Raw genomic sequence first — 22,051 nt, forward strand, 5'->3', positions numbered from 1 at the left:
ATCAGAAACCGTATGGGAGTTTAGAACCCTTACCTGTACCCATGGGCAAATGGGAAGACATCACTATGGATTTTGTGACTAAACTGCCCAGAACGAAGAACGGACACGACATGATTTGGGTAGTCGTGGATCGTTTCACCAAGAGTGCACACTTCATAGCCGCCAACGAAAAGTGGTCTATGGATAAGCTTGCAAATACTTACGTGAAGGAAATTGTAAGACTTCACGGTGTCCCTCTTACAATTGTATCTGATCGTGATAGTCATTTCACCTCGAGGTTTTAGAGGAGTCTGCAAGAGGAATTGGGTACGAAATTATGTTTGAGTACTGCTTACCATCCACAAACCGATGGTCAGAGCGAAAGAACGATTCAGACGTTGGAAGATATGTTGAGAGCATGTACCCTCGAATTCCAAGGGAATTGGGACGAGCACTTACCTCTAGTAGAATTTTCCTACAAAAATAGTTTTCACTCGAGCATCAAGATGGCACCTTATCAAGCCTTGTATGGACAGAAGTGTCGTACGCCGTCTTGTTGGCTTGAAGCCGAAGAGAAGCAGTTTATGGGCCCCGAGATAGTCCATGAGACTGCTGAGAAATTGAAGGTGATTAGGGAAAGAATGTTAGCAACTCAGGATCGTCAGAAGAGCTATGCTGACAAGAAAAGACGACCGATAACCTTCGAAGTTGGGGATTCCGTTTTGCTTAAAGTATCACCGTGGAAGGGACTTATACGATTTGGGAAACGAGGAAAGTTGAGTCCAAGGTTTATTGGACCGTTCAAAGTTCTTCAGAAGATTGGGAACCAAGCTTACAAGCTGGAATTGCCCGAAGAACTCAATGGTATTCATAACACCTTCCATGTGTGTTATTTGAGGAAATTCATGGGAGATGTTCCCGACATAATTCCAATTTCAGAGTTAAGGATGGATGAGAATAAAAGGCTGATCGAAGAGCTCGAGGCAATTGTTGACCGTAAGACTAAGAAGTTACGACGCAAGATGGTCGACTTAGTGCTAGTCCGATGGAAACATTCGAATGGGCCAAATCTCACTTGGGAAACAGAGGATGATATGATGAGTCACTATCCACATCTGTTTGCTGATGCATGATTCCGGGACGGAATCATCCTAAGGGGGAGAGAATTGTAACGCCCGAGTTTCAGGGCTAAGCATTTTTGTCAATGTAATAGTCTAGGTCAACTATTGTAACTCTTTTTGAAGTAATAAATATGAAAATTTGAGTATTATGTGAATTATGTGTGTTTATGTGTTTATTATTTAATTATAAATGTATAATTAATAAAGAATAAAAATGAGCGTCAAAATTAAAGTGTGAGATAATACCAATATCTCTACATAAAGTTGTATAATATGTCTCAAGGTTTCCGTACATATAAAGAATGCCGAAATCCGAGCTATAACGAAGGAGCTATGGCCCGCCGAAGTTTTACGACAAAACCGGCACGGCACCGGGAGACGTAAATAGTGAATTTACGATAGAAGACTTTTTAGCCTTAGCAATATAAACAAAAGTTGTAGAATATGTTAAACTAAGAACATCGATAAAAAGAACGCCCAAATCTGACTTCGTATGAAAAAGTTATGATTTTTCTAAGATTCGGCTTAGCAATGCACGGCCCGAAACTCGAATTTTAGTTCGAGCGGTTTTTGGCTTACATGACCTGAATGAGAGTTGAAGATCTCATTAATAGGAACTTAACGGTAAAAAGACAGACGAAAACGGAGTCCGTATGAAGGAGTTATGAACTCTTCGCGGTTATTTAACAGTCTAAACGCCTCCTACTGTTAAATTTAAGATCGGTCGAGAATTAGCCGATGGAGTCTAAACGAAAGTTGTAGATCTTGATTTTACCTATGTGTGGATATAAAGAACGTCGAAAACGGAGCTCGTATGAGAAAGTTATGATTTTTCTAAGTTTGAACGCTGATACGCGATAGGGGGTGACGTGGCACCACCAGAATTGGACACGTGGCACCACCAGAAGGCCACCACATGGACCAACTCGGCGAGTTATGACTCAGACTCGACGAGTCCATCAGATTCCTCCCCTATAAATAGAGGTGCCGGGTTCCCTCATTTCCTCACCCCTCACCCATCTTCTTTCTCTCTCTAAACTCTCTCTCTAAGCTCCCTAACCCCCCTAAAAGCCTAGGTAAACCCCTAGCACCCGAAGGAAGCCCCGAGGCTCCTGGAGTCTCGAGAAAAGAGCCTTTCGACTCAGGAACGCTGCTCCAGCGAAGCCCGGTTTTCGAGAAAAAACCCGCTGTAAGTGAGCTGTACCTATCCTATCTTTAGTTTAGCTTATGTTTTAATATAGGAATGTTATTAGGTCCTTAAAATAATTATTTGGGCTATTATTATGAGTTATATTGAGTGTTATTAACGCTTATATAATAATAATAATAGTCAGATAATTAATTTGTCGCGGTTATCATTAGACTAAACCCTAGTGGTATTGGTACTAGGTTTTATCGAAGGAATATCATTTTGAGAGTAGCGAAGTGTTGTCCGAGTGCTGAGTCACCACCTAATCAGGTGAGTGCATAGTTACCTTCAACTTACACATAGATATGAAGTATTTTATATAAATTACATGCTATGTGTGCATATTATCTGAATACTTGCTATCTATGCTAGATGAACGTTGTTATACATGTTTTCAATGATTTAAACTGTATATGTATTTTATATCTATGAAAATGTTGGGGTAAAACATGGGTAGATGTAATAGGTGATGCGTGATAAAATGAAGAGAGGCCTTGATGTTGTTGTTGTTGTTGATCCAGTCATCTAGCGGAGTATAGATGACGACCACGGACTCTTCTAGACAGTCCAGTGGAACACTAGCAGGCTCGCAACCTGTAGGTGTTGTGAACGATGTGTTCACCGGTGTACTCCATCCCCCACATGGTTGCCTATTAGGATATTTATTGCTGAGGAATCCCCTTAGCAGTAGTGTCCGTCCCGATGATGATCCTTAGGCTAGGTCCCTTATGATAGGTGTTTAGGGACGTAAAGTGAGGATAACGGGAACGGGTAATCGGGTTATTGTTGATTGATGAAATTAATAAACTTATTTATTGTGGGTTGAAAACCCTATGTGCTCACCAGGCTCCCAAGCCTGACCCACTCAATTTTATGTATTACAGGTAGTGGCGCATGAGCATAGGTGTGATGTTTTGGACGAGGGATTACGGATATAGGCCTGTAGATATGAAATAATGTAGTAAGGCTTATATTGTACTGTTTATACTTTTGATCTGTACGAACATGACATCCCGAGTCTTTTAATGAAATACATTTCTATGGAAATGCTTTTGATAAATCTTTATCATATTATTGTTTTGGGACAAATTCCACAACCCTTTTTATTAAAAGATAACTCTGATTTTGAAATAAAGTATAAACAAAACCGGTCTTTTCTGGCCGTGATTTTGGGGATGTCACACAACTCGTCGAGTAGATCTCAAAATCATGATAATTTCTAACCTTAAATTGATACTCGGGAAATCGGGGTGTTACATGTACAATAACTATAGTTTTAGGCTTTTAGCAAATATCTTTATCAACTGAGGAAAAGAAGCAATTTCCATATTTCTTTGGTTTCTTATTTCTTTTGCATGAATGTGAAGTAAAAGTTAACCTTTTAATACATAGACAACATGTATGAATGGTGAAATAATTCGTATGAATGGTGAAATAATTTGTACAGTACAAATATAAACATCACGTAAAGGCTTATTCTTTTGCATGAACATGAAGTAAAAGTGATAACCTACTTCATTTATGTTTTATATTATGTTATAAGGCATCATACACTAACTACTAACTTGATTTATGTTTTATATTATGCTTCAAACACAATTGGAATGGATTCATCAAGTCATATGATAGAAAAAGAAGAACTTTATTTATCTAACTCCAAATTTGATTCATATGATAAATTACTAAAGAATGTACAAGACTTTTATTACGCTAAAGGATATAAATTATCTATTCGAGATTCAAGTAAAGACAAATATGTCAAGTTGCAATGTGACCAAGGCAGTTTCTATCGAGATAGATTGTGTATTGACAATAAAAGAAAGAGAAACACCGGATCTCGTTTGATCAAATGCCCCTTCCAGATTGTAGGTTAAAAAGGAATTGATGATTGTTGGGCAGTTAATGCTAAAAACTTGACTCATAACCATGAACCATCTACTGATATGTTTGGGCATCCATCATTTCGTCGATTATCATCAGATGGCGTACAAAGTGTCAAAAACATGTCGCTTTCTAGCAGACACCCAAGACAAATTATTTCTTCTTTGCAGTAGAAAAACCATAACCTTCTAGCAAATTCTCTAACTATATACAACCCGAAGCTGAAAATCCGCAAGGAAAACATGAAAAATCATACAATGGTTAGTGCTTTATTTGAAGAGCTTGAAAAAGAGGGTTTTATTTATGATATTTTACATAATGAAGTAGGGTATATAAATCATTTGTTCATTGCACATCCCTTGTCAATTATATTTACCAACGCCTTCACAACTATCTTTGTTATGGATTGCACATACAAAAAACACAAGTATAACATGCCTCTCCTTGATATCATTAGGGTTTCATGCTTTCATACATCTTTTTATTCTAGGTTTGTTTTTCTAGAGAAAGAGGATGTATAGAGCTATATTTGGGCATTAAGTGTGTTTAAGAAAACTCTTGAAAATCGTGAACCGTCTATGATTATGTCTGATAGAGAGTTGGCATTATTGAATGCTATGAAGATGGTATTTCCGAACACGACAAACCTTTTGTGTATTTGGCATATTAAAAAGAACTTTTTGGCGAATTGCAAGAAACTTTTTGCACATGCAGAAGAGTTTAATACATTTATGTCAAGTTGGATAAATGTAGTGTATTCAACTACAACAACTATTTTTGATAATAATTAGGGTGAATTTGAGTTGCTTTCAGACGAAGAAAGTTGGAATCGATTATATGAAAAACACATGGTTTCCTTGGAAAGAAAAGTTTGTTATTGCTTAGACAGAAAACTACTTGCATTTTGATAATCATTCATCTTTAAGGGCTAAAGGTGCTCATTTCAAACTCAAGTTGTATCTACAAGTATATATCGGTGGCTTATTATAAGTTAACGAAAAGATTTTTCTTGCAATTAAACATGAATTCAACGAGATTAAAGTGAAACTCGCAAGTGAAAAAATTCAAGTTCTTCATAATTGTGACATGCTGATTTTTAGAGGGCTTTTGTCTCATAGATCTCATTTTGCATTAAAGAAGATACATATGCAATGTGAAAAAATAAAAAATGGTAATATTTACAAAGATTATAGTTTTAGATTATTGTAAAACATTAATTTTTACATTAACCTTTAATAATTGTTTGCTTTTTCAGGTATAATGACGGCTTGTACCAGTCATTTTATGGTACTCATGGGTCTTCCTTGTGCTCACAAGATAAAACAGTTGCAAGGAATGCCACTTTCTTTGGATCTTATTCATCCACAACGGAGGATTGATACATTACGTCTGAATTCGGAACGTCTGAATTCGGAAGATGATTCACAAAATGATAGTGTCACCAAATTTGATGAATTGCTTACTGAGTTGTCTTCAAGATACAAAAAGTGGCGTCTAAGTAAAAAAGAAATTGCTACTTCTATGATTACCAAGCTTTTGACCGAATCCGATGCGTTGTTTGAACCAATGATTCATAAACCTAAAAGTAGACCTCCAAAATCAAAAAAGAAAAGAGGAATAACTTCTACCGCACTAGATCCTTCAAGATTTGAGTTTGGAGAATCATCACAAACACACGACCCTTCAAGTTCTACCGGTGACTTCCATATGAATAATGAAGTGTCTAAGAGCAACTTATTTGATTTAAATACAAATCCAATTTTTTATGTGATGGTATTATGATTCGAATATTTTTATTCGGAAACATTTTAAAATGATTTGATATGAAATGGTTTGAATACTTTTTTACCATCTGTATTAGTTTGAAACAATTAATTTTCATAACAGGTGCAAGAGATAATACCGTGGATGGATAAGAGAAAACAAATGAACTTTTGTTAACTTTCATTAAAATGATAAATAAGAAAAAAAAATGAATAAATTGAGGGATAAAAAGCATCAGTTAGTAAGATGGACAGAAAGGAAAACATATTAATTTGTGTTATACAAGTTCTGAACAAGAAAAAAAAAAAAAAGGCAGCTTAAATGTTATCAGGTGGGGCACGTATAAAACCTATTTATCTTCTTTTCTTTGTTTTTGTAAATTTAATGCAAGGGTAAAAGTAAAAATAATAATAATAATAATAATAATAATAATAATAATAAGTAGATACGCTCCCCCGCATTGTGGGGGTTGGAAAGTGTTGCTTTTGTATTCAAGTATAGAACATTGTATTAATTGGTAGCCACAGTTAAGTATATTGCTATTCTCTGCAATTCACCCTTTTACAATTTTGATACTTAAAATAATAAAAATAAAGGACATTAAGCTAAACATTAAAATGAAAATGCATTGCCCTATTTTAGTATTTTATTCTAAGATATGCAAAAAAAAAAAAACCCACTTAACATCAGTCCAATGAAGCACATTTGGATGAACCCGGTTCCATTCTTCATGTTTCGGTTCCAAACGCATAAACGGGTCCCGGAGGGCAAAGAGGTAATATATGGTTTAGCAAAAAAGTATTTCTACAAATAGCAACATAGCACACATAGGGGTTGTTGGTAGACGCTTAACTGAGTTGCAGTTGTGCCATTTGCTTCGTCACATGACTGAAAGATATCATCCACAAAATATGAATGTTACGTTATGTAATATAAATCTTGATATTATTTCTTGCCGATAACCCATTTTGTACCTGAATGTGAAGATAATATAAATCAAGATCTGTTTCAGCCAACAAAGCATGTCAATATTAGAATTTGGTTCAAGAAGATTAACACCTTCAATGGAACCACAAACTTTTTCTCCGGCAGCCATATTTAACTCAAGTAACAATGGGATGAGGATTGCCTCTTTCTTTTTTGATTACAACCTGCAAAAAAGAAAATGGTGAATAAAAATACAATTCAATCCATAACTATCATGCAAGAAATAGCAACCCAATCTCGAGAAATCATATACCTGCTCCATTCCATTTTCTGTGTCGGAACCTCCTAAAATTTATATACCATTACAAAGTTAGAATCCCATTCTAAATCTGTAACCAGCCAGCAAAACTACAATGGATTACCTGCTAATTAATATCCATGCAAGAAATAGCAACATACTATGATCTATTTATTAAATCCATTACATAATTGTAGTTTTAAAATTCCACTTATAAATTTTGAATGCTATGATTGGATGGATTTTCCAAAGTACAATCTATTATAAAGAAAAAAAAAAAAACATATATTATAGAGAACTTGCTACCAATATATCGGAAGATGAATAATTCATAAAAATTATTCTTTTTTTTTCACATACCAGCAAGTGTTTTAAAAGAAAGATAAATTTGATTTTATGCATCTTTTCTATTTAAATTTGATTTTTAATATTATTTGTAACTACTATACCTGTTAATCAAGTTAAAACCATTTATTTGGATATTTTTTGGTTAATCATCATCGTTTTTAAGTAACTAATCATTCTAATAATAGTTTTAAACATATTTGAGTTGAAAGCAAAATCTATAGTGTAATGTACGTATACATTAATTTATAATAAAGAGACAGCAGTTACCCTCCATCGCCAACACATCAACATCACCCACCATTCCTAGATTTTTCTTTTCTTCTATCTTTCTTTTCTCGCGATCGATGCTCTTTTTCTTTTGCCTTTGACGCTGTTTCTCTTCTGCTCACAAATTAACACCGCCTCCAACCGGGGTTAGTACCACCAAAGCTTCACCGACTTGCTTCCAGCTCTTGAGGTCTAGAAACGTCTCCACTGGAAGCACCGCTTAACCGACTTACTTACCAAAGCTTAACCGACTTGAGGGATGAAAAAGAGCAACAATCTTAATGAAATTTGACATGTAAGCAAAGTAACCCCTAAGAATTGAAATGGGAATTATACATTGCAATAAATTTGTCACTTGTTGCTCATTGAGTCTAACAGGTAAATAAGCCTATATATGCTTTTCGGGGTCAAAGTTTCCCTTTGACTCTCCACCGTCATAACGCTTCATTACAACTTCGTTTAAGTTCTCCAACTCCTCGTCCACAGCACTCTGCAACAAATAACAAACTACTTTCATTGATTTGTGTATTATATTATAGCATTCTACTTTCGTTTCTTTCACCTTTTTTTCTCATTACTAATGCCCATGAATAAAGAAAACGGTAAATTTTAGGACATAGCAATTTTTTTTTGTAGATATAATCAATGTAATTAGTTTTTTTTACCTGTAATAGGGATGAACTAAGATTTTTAACCGATACACAAACGTAATCAGTTAATATTAAAAGTAAAAAATAAAGTACGTTGCTATTAAAGGGAAAGGTACATAAAATATTCAATTATGTTTCCCTTAGTAGCATGAAAATGCAAACATGTTGTTATGTGTGTGTTATGTTAAGTCAAAAGTTTGAAATAGCCATCTAATATGAATAAGCATGAGATAAATATCATTCCTTGTCGTGTCTCCAATCTATATTTCTAAGAGTTTGGCATGCCACACTCACCATTCTCCAAAAGCCTGTGATCTGATCTGATTTAAGTGTTGGATGATTTGGTGGGAGCTTCTCATTTAATTCATTATAAAAAATCTCAAATCAGATTATAACAGATATATACATAATTACGTACACACACTATTTCAATCAATGCATTGTCCTTTTACCTTGAGTGCACGTGTTAAGTCGTTTAATGTGGCAGCAAGAGTAAGTAACTTGCGGATCTTTAAAAAAATCTGGATAACAGGTCCCTTTTTAAAAAAAGTGGACATAAATGGTATTAGATAAAAAGAATATATATATATATATATATATATATATATATATATATATATATATATATATATATTGGCACCATTAGGGCATTGCAAAATGAAGCTATCTTAAGAAATATGTGAAATTCTTGGTTATTTTTGACAAAATCATTAAGAAAAAGTGGCTATTTTAATCTTTTTCTCATGTTTTTATCCTTAAATAATCATAATCATGTGACATTTAGCCAATTTCAAGAATAAGAAATCTAACCTTGGGAACATCGACCAACTTTGGTGGAGTTTAACATCTCTAAATTTGATCTCTTCACGCCTAGGAAACTTTATTTCATCCTTATTTGGCTTCTTCTTTTTCTTTTTTCGTTCTTGTAGAAGTCTGTAAATATCATTTACAATGATATTGAAATAGCAACCAAAAAAAGAAACCAAACAGCTAAAATCATAAACACTTTTATAAGCAATAGTCCAGCTGCTTTTAGTTCCTCTCAAATGTCCGGTTTGACACTAAAAATATCACCACAAGATCCATAAATTTCAACCTGAATGGGACAAAAGAAAAAAGAAAGTCGGGCGTGTAAATTTATATTAGAAAAATATATAAATCAGTTGGGGTTTTGTCTATTGATGATGAGATATCGCATACCCTATCATGCCTATTTCCTACTGAAAAAAGAAATTTCGTACAAGGACTGCAATATATATAAAGGGAAACACCATCATAATTGGAGATTTTCAGTAAAAAAGAAGGCCCTGACACACAAATTGTTATCAACCTGAAATCTAAATTCTTTACAAATGCATAAGCATTAGGTACATCAAGTATTAATTCCATTCTAGGTCATTTAAACACTTAATTTACCAGCATGTACTTCACTATTTATTATGTGAAGCAACACATGTTGATAAATCTGACAAAAGAATTAAAAAATTGTTGTTTGAAGAACTAATATTCTTTAAAGCATTTCATCAAACACTTACTATGCATCTTCAATCTGCCAAGTTTGAACAACAAAAACAATATAATACGCCCGGATACTCTTTTCCGTAAGGCAAAGGTATCGGTATCGACCAGGCAAGACGTCGGTGGCTGATCAATCGAAAAGAATAAGTAAACTGCTCTTTTAGGAATTGTTTTAAACAAATGGTGAAAATTTACCTGTTTAGTGCAAAGTCAAGGTTCCAATGGCAACCTGTTGTAAGAAGAAACAACAGAAGTAAGTAGGGGCAAAATGGTCCAAAACAAAGAAAGCAGCAAGACTATAGCGATGAGGAACAAACTTTATATAAATGCTTTCAAGCACACCGGAGTCGAGCAAACTGCCTGCAACACCAAGGAGGAAACCAAAAAACAAAAGAGGGGCAAAAATGGCCCAATTCCAAGCAGGAATAAATTCTCCCATAAAAATGGCCTTAATTGATAACAGAATTACTGACAGACAGGACTGCATCTTAGGTGCTGCAAAGGGAAACCTTGCTTACCAAAAGTTTATGTTTTCAGTCTATCCAAAGTTTGCTCTGGATTTAAAATCTGCAAATATAGATAAAACCTTATCTTTTATACATCACTTTGAAAGAAGTGACCTTATGAGTCCAGGTGATAAACCATTCACCATAACATATCTTATAGGATATGCCCTGACCAACAGTCACCATAGCATAGACTATAAGAAAGACGAGTACATCGAACTTGATGATGTCTTTTCAGAAATAGGCCATGTCAAAGATAAACAATTCTGCGACATAAATCCTCAAGAAAACTCTTGGGTTTTAAATATAGCTAGAAATAAAAAAGCTCTAGGAGAAACTCTTAGACCAAGAATTTCTATGGATTCACTCCACATAGGAGAAAGCTCGGAAAGAAAAGATAATAATTTAATAAGAAACATGTCTTTAAAAATTGATAGTCTACGCCAGAATATCAAACAAATCACTGACATTATAAATGAATAATAAAATTGATTTTCCTCATTTCTATAAAAAAGGTAAAACAGTCAAAATTAAAACTCTTGACGATAATACTGAAAAGAAAGAATACGTTTTCTCTACTTCAGGAAAAGCCGGTATTCAAACAATTGTAAATCATTGCAATAATCTCAACCAGATCATTGCAAGATGCCTCTTAAAAACTTCAAAAATAAGCCATTATCTTGGTATTTCAAAAGATATTTCTGAAGATATTTCAAAAAATAAAATACCTTTTAACCAATTTAAAAACGATTTAGCCTTTATGGTTAAAAACAATCTTGATAAAAAAGATTTAGAAAAATTCTTGGAAGTTATTGAAAGACAAAATAAATTAACTATCAAGTTAACCCAGTCTATTGACAAACATTCTATTCTTTTAGAAAACTCTTTAAAAAACAACCAATTTGTTGAAGAAGTCGCCAAAAAGGCAAATATTGAGGGCACTCTTAAGGAAATCAACCTTAAGATCACTAATATACATGATCAGTTAAAACAACTAATAGGATGACCTCGATACCCGAGCTGAATAGATCAACCACCTCGATACCCGAGCTCAATAGATCAATCAACCTCCTTAATGAAAAAATAGATGGTCTGATTATAAACTTGGACTTAATAGTCAATAAATACGTAACCATTGCCCAGTTGGAAGTAGCATCTGCAAAAATTATTGCAGACATTATTAAGGAGTTATCTGAAAAGATTGACTCTTGCCCTTGTAATAAAGACATTCTTGAGCACATCAAAAATATCTCCATCATAGAACAAAAATCCAAGCCAGGAAAATATTCAGGTCTTAAGAAATACTCACCTCCCAATCCTAGTGTTGGAAACCCTGACTTAGGAAGCTCAAAAAATTCCCAGAAAATTGACATTTTCAGGAAAGAGTAAAAATGAAAGAAACAATCTCTGAGAAACTCGAGAAATATTTCTTTAACCTTCAATTTGAAGATTATGATAAAGCTGACCAAAAACTTATTCAACTTTTATCATTAGAAACTGAAGAATGTGAAAAATTATATCAAAAAGAACCCAAACTTTTTGATCAATATTTTAGAATGACTAAAATAAATGAACCTGACACTGAATCAGAAGAAGAAGATAACTTTAAAACAAATACAAAGACTGTTAAGTTCGAATATTCGGATATGGAAGATGATGAAGCAGAATCTTCTTATACAGCTACAAGAAGAGGCAATAAAAAGAAATATGAGTTCAAAATGCCTGTCCACAATGGTATTCCAAATAGTGGTCAAGGATCCAATACGATCAATGTACTCAATATTGATTGTATCCAAGATCTAAAACTCAGAGAAAGAGTTGTAGAAAAATGGGTTACTGAGATTTCACTAATCTTACAGACAAACCCAGATGAATTTGAAAAAGCAAAAAATGTTCTACTACTTTTAGAACACAAAACTGATGGAATTGTACAAAAATTCCTAAGAAATAATAATTGGAATGAAGAAATGCATGGTTCAGATCTTTTTGATAATATCATAAATGTCATATACACTACTTTCTTAGGTCTTGATTATATTTCTAATAAAGACTACACCATTAATAAGAAAGTTGACATAGCAAGAGTTTCAATGACAAAACTCCAATTACATGATATTAGTCTTCTCGACAAATACACTTGTATGTATGAATCATATCTATATGATATTCCACAAAGAAGTGAATATGCACAATGGATATCTGCTTACCTCATGAAGATTCCAATTATTGGAGAAACCTGTACAGACAGATGGAAAAAAGAAGTTTCTGGAGAAATCCAGCAAACCAGTCTTTCTTATGCAACAAAAATTGCAAAAGAAGAAATTGATAGAATCTGTCAAGACAGATATAAACAACAAAAACTTAAAACAATAAGCAAAGATTGTTGTAGCATTCTCTCTGATTTCAAAAACTTTGATATTGGAAAGAAAAATTATAATAAGAAAAAGTATAAAAACAAAAAGAAATTCAAATCTTTTTGGAAAAAGAAAAGAAGAAAATTTTCTCCAGGAAAATACTTCAAAAAACCTTCAAAAGAAACACCTAAGAAGACTACTTCCTGTCCGCAAGGAAAGAAAAAATGTAGGTGTTGGATCTGCAATGAAGAAGGACACTACGCCAATGAATGTCCAAATAGAAAGAAATACCCTGACAAAGTCAAGGTTTTACAAACCGCTAACAATGGGGGCTATGAAGCTCTTGAAGAAGAGTATGATGGTACACAACATGTTTTTATATATCATGTTGAGACAGAATCTTCATCAGACACTGATGAATACGAATCAACAACGGATGACTCAGACTAGTCCCATACAGACCCCACTTTTCAGGGAGGAGGAGATTAACCATTTTTGCGCAAACCTCCAGAAGATTGATGATTCCATTATCATGAATCTTACTAATCCAAACTCTATCTATGTTTCTGCCTTCCTTAACTTTAAAGGATATAAAAAATTTAGAGTACATTGTTTTGTAGACACAGGTGCATCTTTATGTCTTGCAAGCAAATTCATCATTCCGGATGAACTCTGGGAAAACGCTCCCAAAGAAATTAGTGCCACTATTGCAAATGGTGAAACCATAAAAATTAATAAAGTTTGTAGAAACATTAATCTCGAACTTTCAGGAGAACATTTCAACGTTCCCACTATTTACCAACAAAATTCAGGAATTGATATCATAATTGGGAACAACTTCTGTCAAGTTTATGGACCATTCATACAATGGATAGATAGAATCGCCTTTCATCTTAATAATGATATGGTAATTATAAAAAAGGTTACAGAGGCCTATAGCAAAGGAAAACCAGGTTTTCTTGAAACTCAAGAAAAAGGTTCTAAAGAAAAACAAATTCCAGGTACTAATATAACCCATGAAGGGATTAATAAAGAAAAGATTATTTCTATTCAAACTACCAGGTTCAAACAGATTGAGGATCTTCTTGAAAAAGTTTGTTCTGAAAATCCTATTGATCCAAATAAAACCAAAGGATGGATGAAAGCTTCAATTAAGCTTATTAATCCCAAGACGGTTATTAGAGAAAAACCTATGGTTTACTCTTTACAAGATAGAGAAGAATTTTCCAAACAAATTAAGGAATTACTTGATATGAGACTAATTATAGAATCAAAATCCCCTCATATGTCTCCTGCCTTTCTTGTCAATAAAGAAGCAGAGAAAAGAAGAGGAAAGAAGCGCATGGTTGTCAACTACAAAGCAATCAATGATGCAACTATTGGAGACTCGCATAATCTTCCCAATATGCACGAACTCTTGACTCTTCTAAGAGGAAAAAATATTTATTCAAGTTTTGACTGCAAGTCAGGTTTCTGGCAAGTTCTACTTGATGAAGAATCGCAGCTTCTCACTGCCTTCACATGTCCTGATGGACTCTTTCAATGGAAAGTACTACCCTTTGGGCTTAAACAAGCTCCTAGTATTTTTCAAAGACACATGCAGAACGCTCTTCGAGGCCTTGAAGGTTTCTGCACTGTATACGTTGATGACATCATGATCTTCAGCAAAAATGAACAAGAACACTATGTTCATGTCACACAGGTTCTCAAAACTATTTTAAAATATGGAATAATACTTTCAAAAAAGAAAGCTCATCTTTTCAAAACAAAAATCAATTTTTTGGGTTTAGAAATAAATGAGGGTACTCATTGTCCTCAAAAGCATATTCTTGAACATTTACATGACTTTCCAAATGTTTTAGAAGACAAAAAGCAACTACAAAGATTTCTTGGTGTTTTGACTTATGCTGAAACATATATTGAAAAACTTGCAGCCATGAGAAAACCTTTACAAGCAAAATTAAAAAAAGATGTCATTTGGAATTGGTCAAGTGCTGATACAGACTACATAAAAAAGATAAAGAAAGTTTTAATCAATTTTCCAAAACTTTATCTTCCAAACATTGAAGACAGTTTAATTATTGAAACTGATGCTTCTGATGAATTTTGGGGAGGTGTTTTAAAAGCTAAAAACCCCAAAAACGAAGAACAAATTTGCAGGTACACCTCTGGCAGTTTCAAAGCAGCTGAGAAAAACTACCATAGCAATGAAAAAGAATTACTCGCTGTAAAAAGAGTTATTACAAAATTCTCTGTATATTTAACACCAGTAAATTTCCTGGTTCGTACAGATAATAAAAATTTTACTTATTTCCTCCGAACGAAGATTGCAGGAGATAACAAATTAGGCCGGCTAATACGATGGCAAGAGTGGTTCTCACGATATACATTCACTGTTGAACATCTCGCAGGAAACAAAAACGTACTGGCAGACTGCCTCACTCGTGACTTCAGGTATGCCTTACATCATCCATGATCTCACTCGCTCCTCTCGAGCCCTATAAAAGGATATGATCCTCATGACATATTTCCTCACAAAAACTTCACCTACAAAAAAGAGAGGGGGAGATTAGAGAGAAAAGTAAACAAAAATTGAGTTTACAAAAATGGAAGACCTCAACATTTTGAGGATGAAGAAACAAATGCTCCTCATAGAGCTATCTGCAATTGAGCAGAAAATCAACTTGTATGAACAAGTAACAACGGTCACCAATGTACCGGAAAGCGAAAGCTCAAAAACAAAGGCTATTCCAGTGCAAACAGCACATGGTAAAGAATCAACAAATCCGTTGAAAGCTGATGCTTTGCTAAAAAGCATAATAAAGGAGACAGCTACTCCTCTTCCTAATGGAAAAACTAGCTTATTGGTTGATCCCAATCCTTGTACTGAAGGAATCAGTAAAATGACAACTTTGTCACCCACTAACAAATCTGTGCAGGAGTTTACACCAGATTACAAAAAAGCTCTGAACAAAGAAGCTGAAAGATTTTATGTAATCTATAAAGGACCCCATGCCGGTGTTCATACTGACTGGGGAATTACAGAAACCTTCTGTAAAGTTGATAAAGTTACTTGCAAAAAATTCAGAAATGAAACATCTGCAAGATTAAGCCTTGCCACTTATCAAGACGATACAAGCAAGACTAACCAACCACTTCTTCGACCAAAAATTCAAAAAGTCAAAGAAGCCCACAGAGACCAAAGGTTTGACGTTCCAATTGACGTTCAACAAATGGTTAACTATCCTGAAATCTCTTTTGAAGATTTCAGAACAATCTGGAAGAAAGCAAGAGCTGCATGCCCAGAAGACCTTGTTCATGAAAATTTTTTCACTACGGACAAGAAAACAAAAAGTCTGTTCAACTTTCTCGAAGGAGCAGATGCAAAATTAGTCTACCAAGCCTTTCAAGCTGGACTAATCGACAATATCTACCCAAGTTGCAACCTTCAAGAACTCAAATTCTTCCCAAGCAGCATGGTAGAATCCATTAAGAACTTTCGAAAGAAAGTACTTAAAGCAAAAGATAATCCGATCTACATCAGATGCATCTCTTCACTCCCAGAATGGATTCAAGAATCAACTCTTTCTCCATACCACTTTCTGGAAATTGGTCTTTCTAAAGCCAACAGAGAGATTGAACAATCTCAACCAATGGAAGATAAAGATTTACCTTTCACAGAAATTCTTCATCCCAATCGCATCAATGGTTTAAGAAGAATATCAGAAAAAATCATTGAAATTATCTCTGGTTCAAAAAAGAAGATTAATTATACCGATTCACATTGTATAATTACAAGCTGGAGTTACAACAACACCAGCCAAGAAGATCTTCGTCAAGCCTCCAAGTTTGGAGAAAAATTCATGAAAAATAACATGGAAGTATCCAATGCTACACGCCAGCACTTCTGCCGACATGCAGAACAACTTTTCGAAGAACATCTTTGTCACTTTTGCGAAAGCAAAGATTCGGAGACAAAGGAGGGACCCCCCTCTGAAGATGACAAATCCTCATCATCTTAAAGAAAGATGCTTCACGTGTCAAATGGCCCCGCCACTCAAAATAATAATACCTTTTCTCCATTATTAAGAGCTTTCCAGTTGTCCACAATAATGTAATATTTAGTGGATAAAAACGTCATGCCTGACATAATAGGCAAAGATCAGACCCTCTCAATGTATCTATAAATTGAGAGTTATGTTTTGTTTTAGGGACATCGCAATAACGAGTGCAACAAAAAACACTCTCTATCTATTAAATTTTCAGTTCAATGTCTAGTGAGTAATTCCTCCCTTAGAAGGGATAAAATGTAAAATATTGTAAGAGTTTTCCCTTTTTGGGAACTCTTTTATCAATAAATCTTTGTTTTGTTATTTTTGAGTGTTCATACAAATTAGAGTCATGAAACTTGTAAGTGACAGAGTGTCAGGTCGATGATGATTAACAGTACCACAGGCACGATGCCAAAAGGGAAAGCAACCACACAGACCAAAGAACGACACAGGCTGGCTTGAATAGTTTCTATCTATGTAAGTTTATCACTCACTATATTACAATCACACATTTATTGATATAAGAGTCTTCTTTCACAAATTTTATATTTATTCCCTTCTTTGTTAAACAACAAATTCCTTACACATCACACACCCATAACATAAGGACCAAAACATGACGATGATATAATACGTGTAAAGATACCACATTCTTCACATTTTTTTCACATTATATGGCTTTTAAAATACACACTATTTAATGTATTACTCCATGCATGGCAAGATGAATTAAATGTTTATATAGACACTTTCATTTAACAGTGAGCTTCCTAATTACAAATAGCTTCATTGTCTCATCCTCGATGTAGTAATTAAGATGCATACATCCATAGGCTTTATCATTTATAAAATTATCATATTTACAACGTTGTTGAAAAGCCTTTGATAGGTTTATAATTTCAGTAATCTGACTTTTATTGACATTGGATTTCTTGTACTTAATTATGAACAATATTAGGCTAGCATTTGGGAGATACACCAGCCAAAAGCAAGCCACCACCGTGATAGGAAAACAGCCCCAACATCACCCACATGTGGTGTTCAACTGGTGGTCATATGGTTGCTGGTGGTGGTTCTCTATGGCTGTGATGGCTTCCGGGATCTTTAAACGAACTAAAAATCAAAGAGAACGAAAGGAATTACCTACAAACGTCAAATCTAAAAAAGGATCGAAAAAATTAGGGGTCAAATAATGAAACACGAAAAACTGAAACTTCAGCCACCTTGGTGATGGCATAGTTACGGATTTACCTACCTTTCCAAATCAATATAAACAATAAATACTTGGTGAAAAAAGTTAGCCTTTAGAGACTTTGAGCAGAAACAGAAATTAAAAATTTCTAAAATAAATCTTACTTGTATCATTCACTGACTTAACAAACAACTGATAACCAATTGTATCGCATTTGCAGGGACCTTATATTTTTGTCCCTATAAAAGGCATTAACCTTGTTAAGTACCTAACTGACATTTTTAATGCTAAGGAATAGTGGCATGTTGAATAAAAACACAAAATTCTCTTAAGCATTTCATCGAGCAGGTGGCAGACAAACCTTGAAGTACAACATCTGATAAAAAAGATCAGTTGCATGTAATCTGTATACAACACCGTTACATAAAGATATAACTGAAGCAAAGAAATTAGTATTATGGCTCAATTAGGCAAACAAAACTTATACAAACAGAAAGATATGATGAAAAGTGAAAAAATTAAAGAAATAAACTTATTAAGGTATCTTACCAAGGCTTTGTGTTTGTCATCGGCAATGGCAAGAGAAGTGTGGTGGTACTGTGGAAGCTCTCCCGTTTCCAACCATACAGGGCAACAAAATCAGGGGGAAACCTAGAAGGATAAGGAAGAACTACACTCCCACCCTACAACAATGATTATACCTCGGATGTGCAGATGTGGATAGATTAACGGCCCTCTCGACATACCAGAAAAAAGCACCACAGAACTCACAAACCAAGGTACAGTCACCACAATCAACATACTGGGGAAGAGCAGAAAATGCTTCAAAACGGCGGCAGCTACGCCGGCCAGGAACAACAACAGAAGATGAACCATACGACAATCACAACCGCCACACATGGAGGTAGACGGCGGCTGTTCAACATCTAAGAGAAAGAAGATTCAGTCAATTGAAACAAACAAACCCTACTACAGAGGAATCAGGATAAGGAAGTGGGGGAAGTGGGTCGCCGAGATTCGAGAACCCGATAAACGTTCTCGTATTTGGCTTGGTTCTTACTCCTCCCCCGTCCTCCAAAGATTCAGCTGTCACTCCATCCTCCCTCTCTCGTTTAACGGAATTAGGGTTTTCAAATTTCCGTTGCTCACAGAAAAAAAAAAAACAAATAGGAGAAAAACAAAACTAAATAAAAAACCTATCTAGCTAGGAAACTACGGAAACTTAGGCTGGTAGATAAAGCAAATAAGGAAAGTAAATATGAAGTATAATCCTATACGTATACGAATTCTAAGTGTATATAGACAAGTCATGGTGTAAAGTGAAAGCAAACAATTGATTTATTTAGAATTTTGGGTGGAATGGAGAAAAGAGGTGACGACTACGTACCGGCGGCCATCGGCATTGACCTCGGAACAACCTATTCATGTGTTGCAGCTTGGAAGTATGATCGCATCGAAATCATTCCCAACAATCAAGGCAATAGAACGACACCTTCTTGTGTTGCTTTCATTGATGAAGCACGTCTCATTGGCGACGGCGCCAAGAACCAAGCGACTATGAACCCTGTTAACACAATATTTGGTGAGCTTTTTTTTTTTTTTTTTAAATGTTTTTATTGAATGTTGTTATATTATTCTGATTAAGGAAATTCTATATTTAAGAACAGTCCGCTAGATCAGAATCATCAACAGTGGAATCTAATATCTTTAAGTCCACCGAAGTCTTTGATCCATGTTAAGTTATAAACTAATCTTTTGAGTTTTGAAGCAACGTTAATTACCTACCCCATTGTTCCATTATAAAGAAATCTACCCCTAGATGGCCGGTTTATATAGCTAGGGACTAAAAATCTGATATAGTAATTGATTTCCATAATTTCACTTTGCTAATCATGACTTGATTAATTAACTTTGTATGTTCAGATGCTAAGAGGTTGATTGGAAGGACGTTCAGTGATTCCAAAGTGCAGGATGACATGAAATCGTGGCCTTTTAAGGTCATACAAGGGCCAGCCGACACACCAAAGATTGTTGTCACCTACAAAGGTGAAGAGAAGGAATTTTTGGCTGAAGAAATTTCATCCATGATTCTTGGGAAGATGAAAGAAACTGCTGAGTCATACCTTGGAAAAGTTGTAAAAGATGCAGTGATAACGGTTCCGGCTTACTTTAACAATTCACAACGTCAAGCGACAAAGGATGCCGGAGCCATTGCTGGACTCAACATCATTAGCATGATCAATGAGCCTACAGCAGCTGCAATTGCTTATGGTCTAGAGCCCTTCAAAAGTACTAAAGAGAAAAAGAAGAATGTTCTTGTGTTTGATCTTGGTGGTGGGACTTTTGATGTCTCTATATTGACCATTTTGAAAGGGGGTCGGTTTGAGGTGAAAGCCGTTGCTGGTGACACACATTTGGGAGGTGAGGATTTCGATAACCGCATGGTGGATCACTGTGTTGGAGAATTCAAAAGGAAATGGGGAAAAGACTTGATACCTAACAAAAAAGCATTAGGGAGACTTAGATGTGCTTGTGAGAAAGCAAAAAGGATTCTCTCATGTGATACTCAGACTTCGATCGAGCTAGATTGCTTGCATGAGGGGATTGATTTCTCTATGAAATTCAGTCGAGCTAAATTTGAAGAGCTCAACATGGATTATTTTGATCGGTGCATGAAGACTCTAGAGACATGTTTAAGTGATGCAAAGATGGAGATTTCATGGGTAAGCGATGTGATTCTTGTTGGTGGTTCCACTAGAATACCAAAGATCCAATCCATGTTGCAGAAACTTTTCTATTGGAAGGAGTTATACAAGAGCCTAAACCCTGATGAGGCTGTTGCATACGGTGCAGCGGTTTTGGGTGCAAAGTTAAGTGGTATTAGCAGTGATCAAAGGTGTAGAGATTTGGTGTTATTGGATGTCACTCCTTTGTCTCTTGGTGTAGAAATACAAGGCGAAAGATTTGATGTGGTGATCCCACGGAACACTCGCATACCTATGAAGAAATCAAAAATTTATGTTACATGCGCTGACAACCAAACTTTCGAGGATATCAAGGTGTATCAAGGTGAAAGAGCTAGATCTAAAGATAACCATTTGTTGGGGATGTTGAAAGTTTCTGGAATACCACCGGCTCCAAAAGGAGTTGCAAAACTCGATGTGTGCCTTGAAATAGATGCAAATGGTATCCTCACAGTCACAGTCGAGATATTATCAACAGGCAAGACGACTGAACTCAGGATTACCAACGAAAATGGAAGACTCTCCAAGGAAGAGATTGAGAAGATGATAAAAGATGCTCACAAGTACAAACACGAGGATGAAGAATACAATAAGAAAGTTAGTGCATTCAATGCTTTAGAGGACTGCATATACAACATGAAGAAGAAGATAAAAAATATGGCCTACAGTGTGAGGTTGAATGAAATGGAGCGCGTCATTGCTGACACGATCAAGTGGATCGAGAACCACCAAGATGCATCTCTTGATAAGGTTCACGCAATGAAGGAATATCTAGAGTCTATATGCATGCGAGAATTTTAGTTCTCATGAACTATGGTATCTTATATTTAAGTTGCTCTTTATTTTATTACTTTATGTTAAACAGTGCAACTCACTGAATTTCTGGATGTTATGTCGGTATGCTGTTTAGAGAAATTAGCATATGCAATTTTCATGAGTTGGTTTTTGTTTAATTTATTTTATTGGTTTTTGTTTAATTTATTTTATTTACCCAGCAGTCCAGCACGTTGTTGGTTCTAGATGCATAAATAAAATTAAGTTTGAAACTGGCCTAGAGTAAGGCCAGGTCCCTAGGACCATGTTAATTGATTAGATAAGTTACAACTTTTTTTTTAGCAAAAACATACGTGCATGCCAAAAGTAACATATAACTCTCATTAAACTACGTATCATATTCACATTCTTGATAAATCCATCACTCATAATACAGCCTAGCAGCAAACAGAGCATCCTCTGTACAAACATTGGTTAGACAACCATT

At 35.0% G+C, this 22,051-nt stretch overlaps 1 protein-coding gene and 2 long non-coding RNA genes across 7 annotated transcripts; 1 reads left to right on the plus strand and 2 right to left on the minus strand.

Moving 5' to 3' along the window:
• Nucleotides 1-6,606: 6,606 nt before the first annotated feature.
• LOC145038568 (uncharacterized) lies at nt 6,607-10,346 on the minus strand. 3 transcript variants are annotated; one of them, XR_013679438.1, is made up of 8 exons: nt 10,138-10,346; nt 9,235-9,357; nt 8,877-8,960; nt 8,719-8,775; nt 7,775-8,264; nt 7,175-7,206; nt 6,909-7,085; nt 6,607-6,822 (listed from the first exon to the last, which is right to left on the minus strand). It is a non-coding gene; the product is annotated as an uncharacterized LOC145038568 (long non-coding RNA). The 3 variants fall into 3 exon arrangements; XR_013679437.1 differs by lacking the exon at nt 8,719-8,775 and having other exon boundaries at nt 6,608-6,822; XR_013679436.1 differs by lacking the exons at nt 8,719-8,775; nt 8,877-8,960 and having other exon boundaries at nt 6,609-6,822.
• Nucleotides 10,347-17,571: 7,225 nt separating this feature from the next.
• LOC145042010 (uncharacterized) lies at nt 17,572-21,255 on the minus strand. 3 transcript variants are annotated; one of them, XR_013680524.1, is made up of 3 exons: nt 21,142-21,255; nt 18,211-21,043; nt 17,572-17,967 (listed from the first exon to the last, which is right to left on the minus strand). It is a non-coding gene; the product is annotated as an uncharacterized LOC145042010 (long non-coding RNA). The 3 variants fall into 3 exon arrangements; XR_013680526.1 differs by lacking the exon at nt 21,142-21,255 and having other exon boundaries at nt 18,211-19,610; nt 20,170-20,326; XR_013680525.1 differs by lacking the exon at nt 21,142-21,255 and having other exon boundaries at nt 18,211-20,084; nt 20,170-20,326.
• LOC145042009 (heat shock cognate 70 kDa protein-like) lies at nt 19,281-21,754 on the plus strand. The gene is made up of 2 exons (XM_078990301.1): nt 19,281-19,628; nt 19,970-21,754. The coding sequence occupies exons 1-2, from the start codon at nt 19,406-19,408 to the stop codon at nt 21,589-21,591; spliced, it is 1,845 nt and encodes a 614-aa protein (XP_078846427.1). The 5' UTR covers nt 19,281-19,405; the 3' UTR covers nt 21,592-21,754.
• The last annotated feature ends 297 nt before the right edge of the window (nt 21,755-22,051 follow it).

This window comes from Lactuca saligna, chromosome 4 (genome assembly GCF_052625555.1).
Source record: "Lactuca saligna cultivar CGN05327 chromosome 4, ASM5262555v1, whole genome shotgun sequence".
Taxonomy (NCBI): domain Eukaryota; kingdom Viridiplantae; phylum Streptophyta; class Magnoliopsida; order Asterales; family Asteraceae; genus Lactuca; species Lactuca saligna.

Coding starts and splice junctions, on each gene's coding strand:
- LOC145042009 (XM_078990301.1), top strand. CDS start 19,406: ATGGAGAAAAGAGGTGACGACTACGTACCGGCGGCCATCGGCATTGAC. Junction 19,629..19,969: donor CCCTGTTAACACAATATTTG/GTGAGCTTTTTT, acceptor TTGTATGTTCAG/ATGCTAAGAGGTTGATTGGA.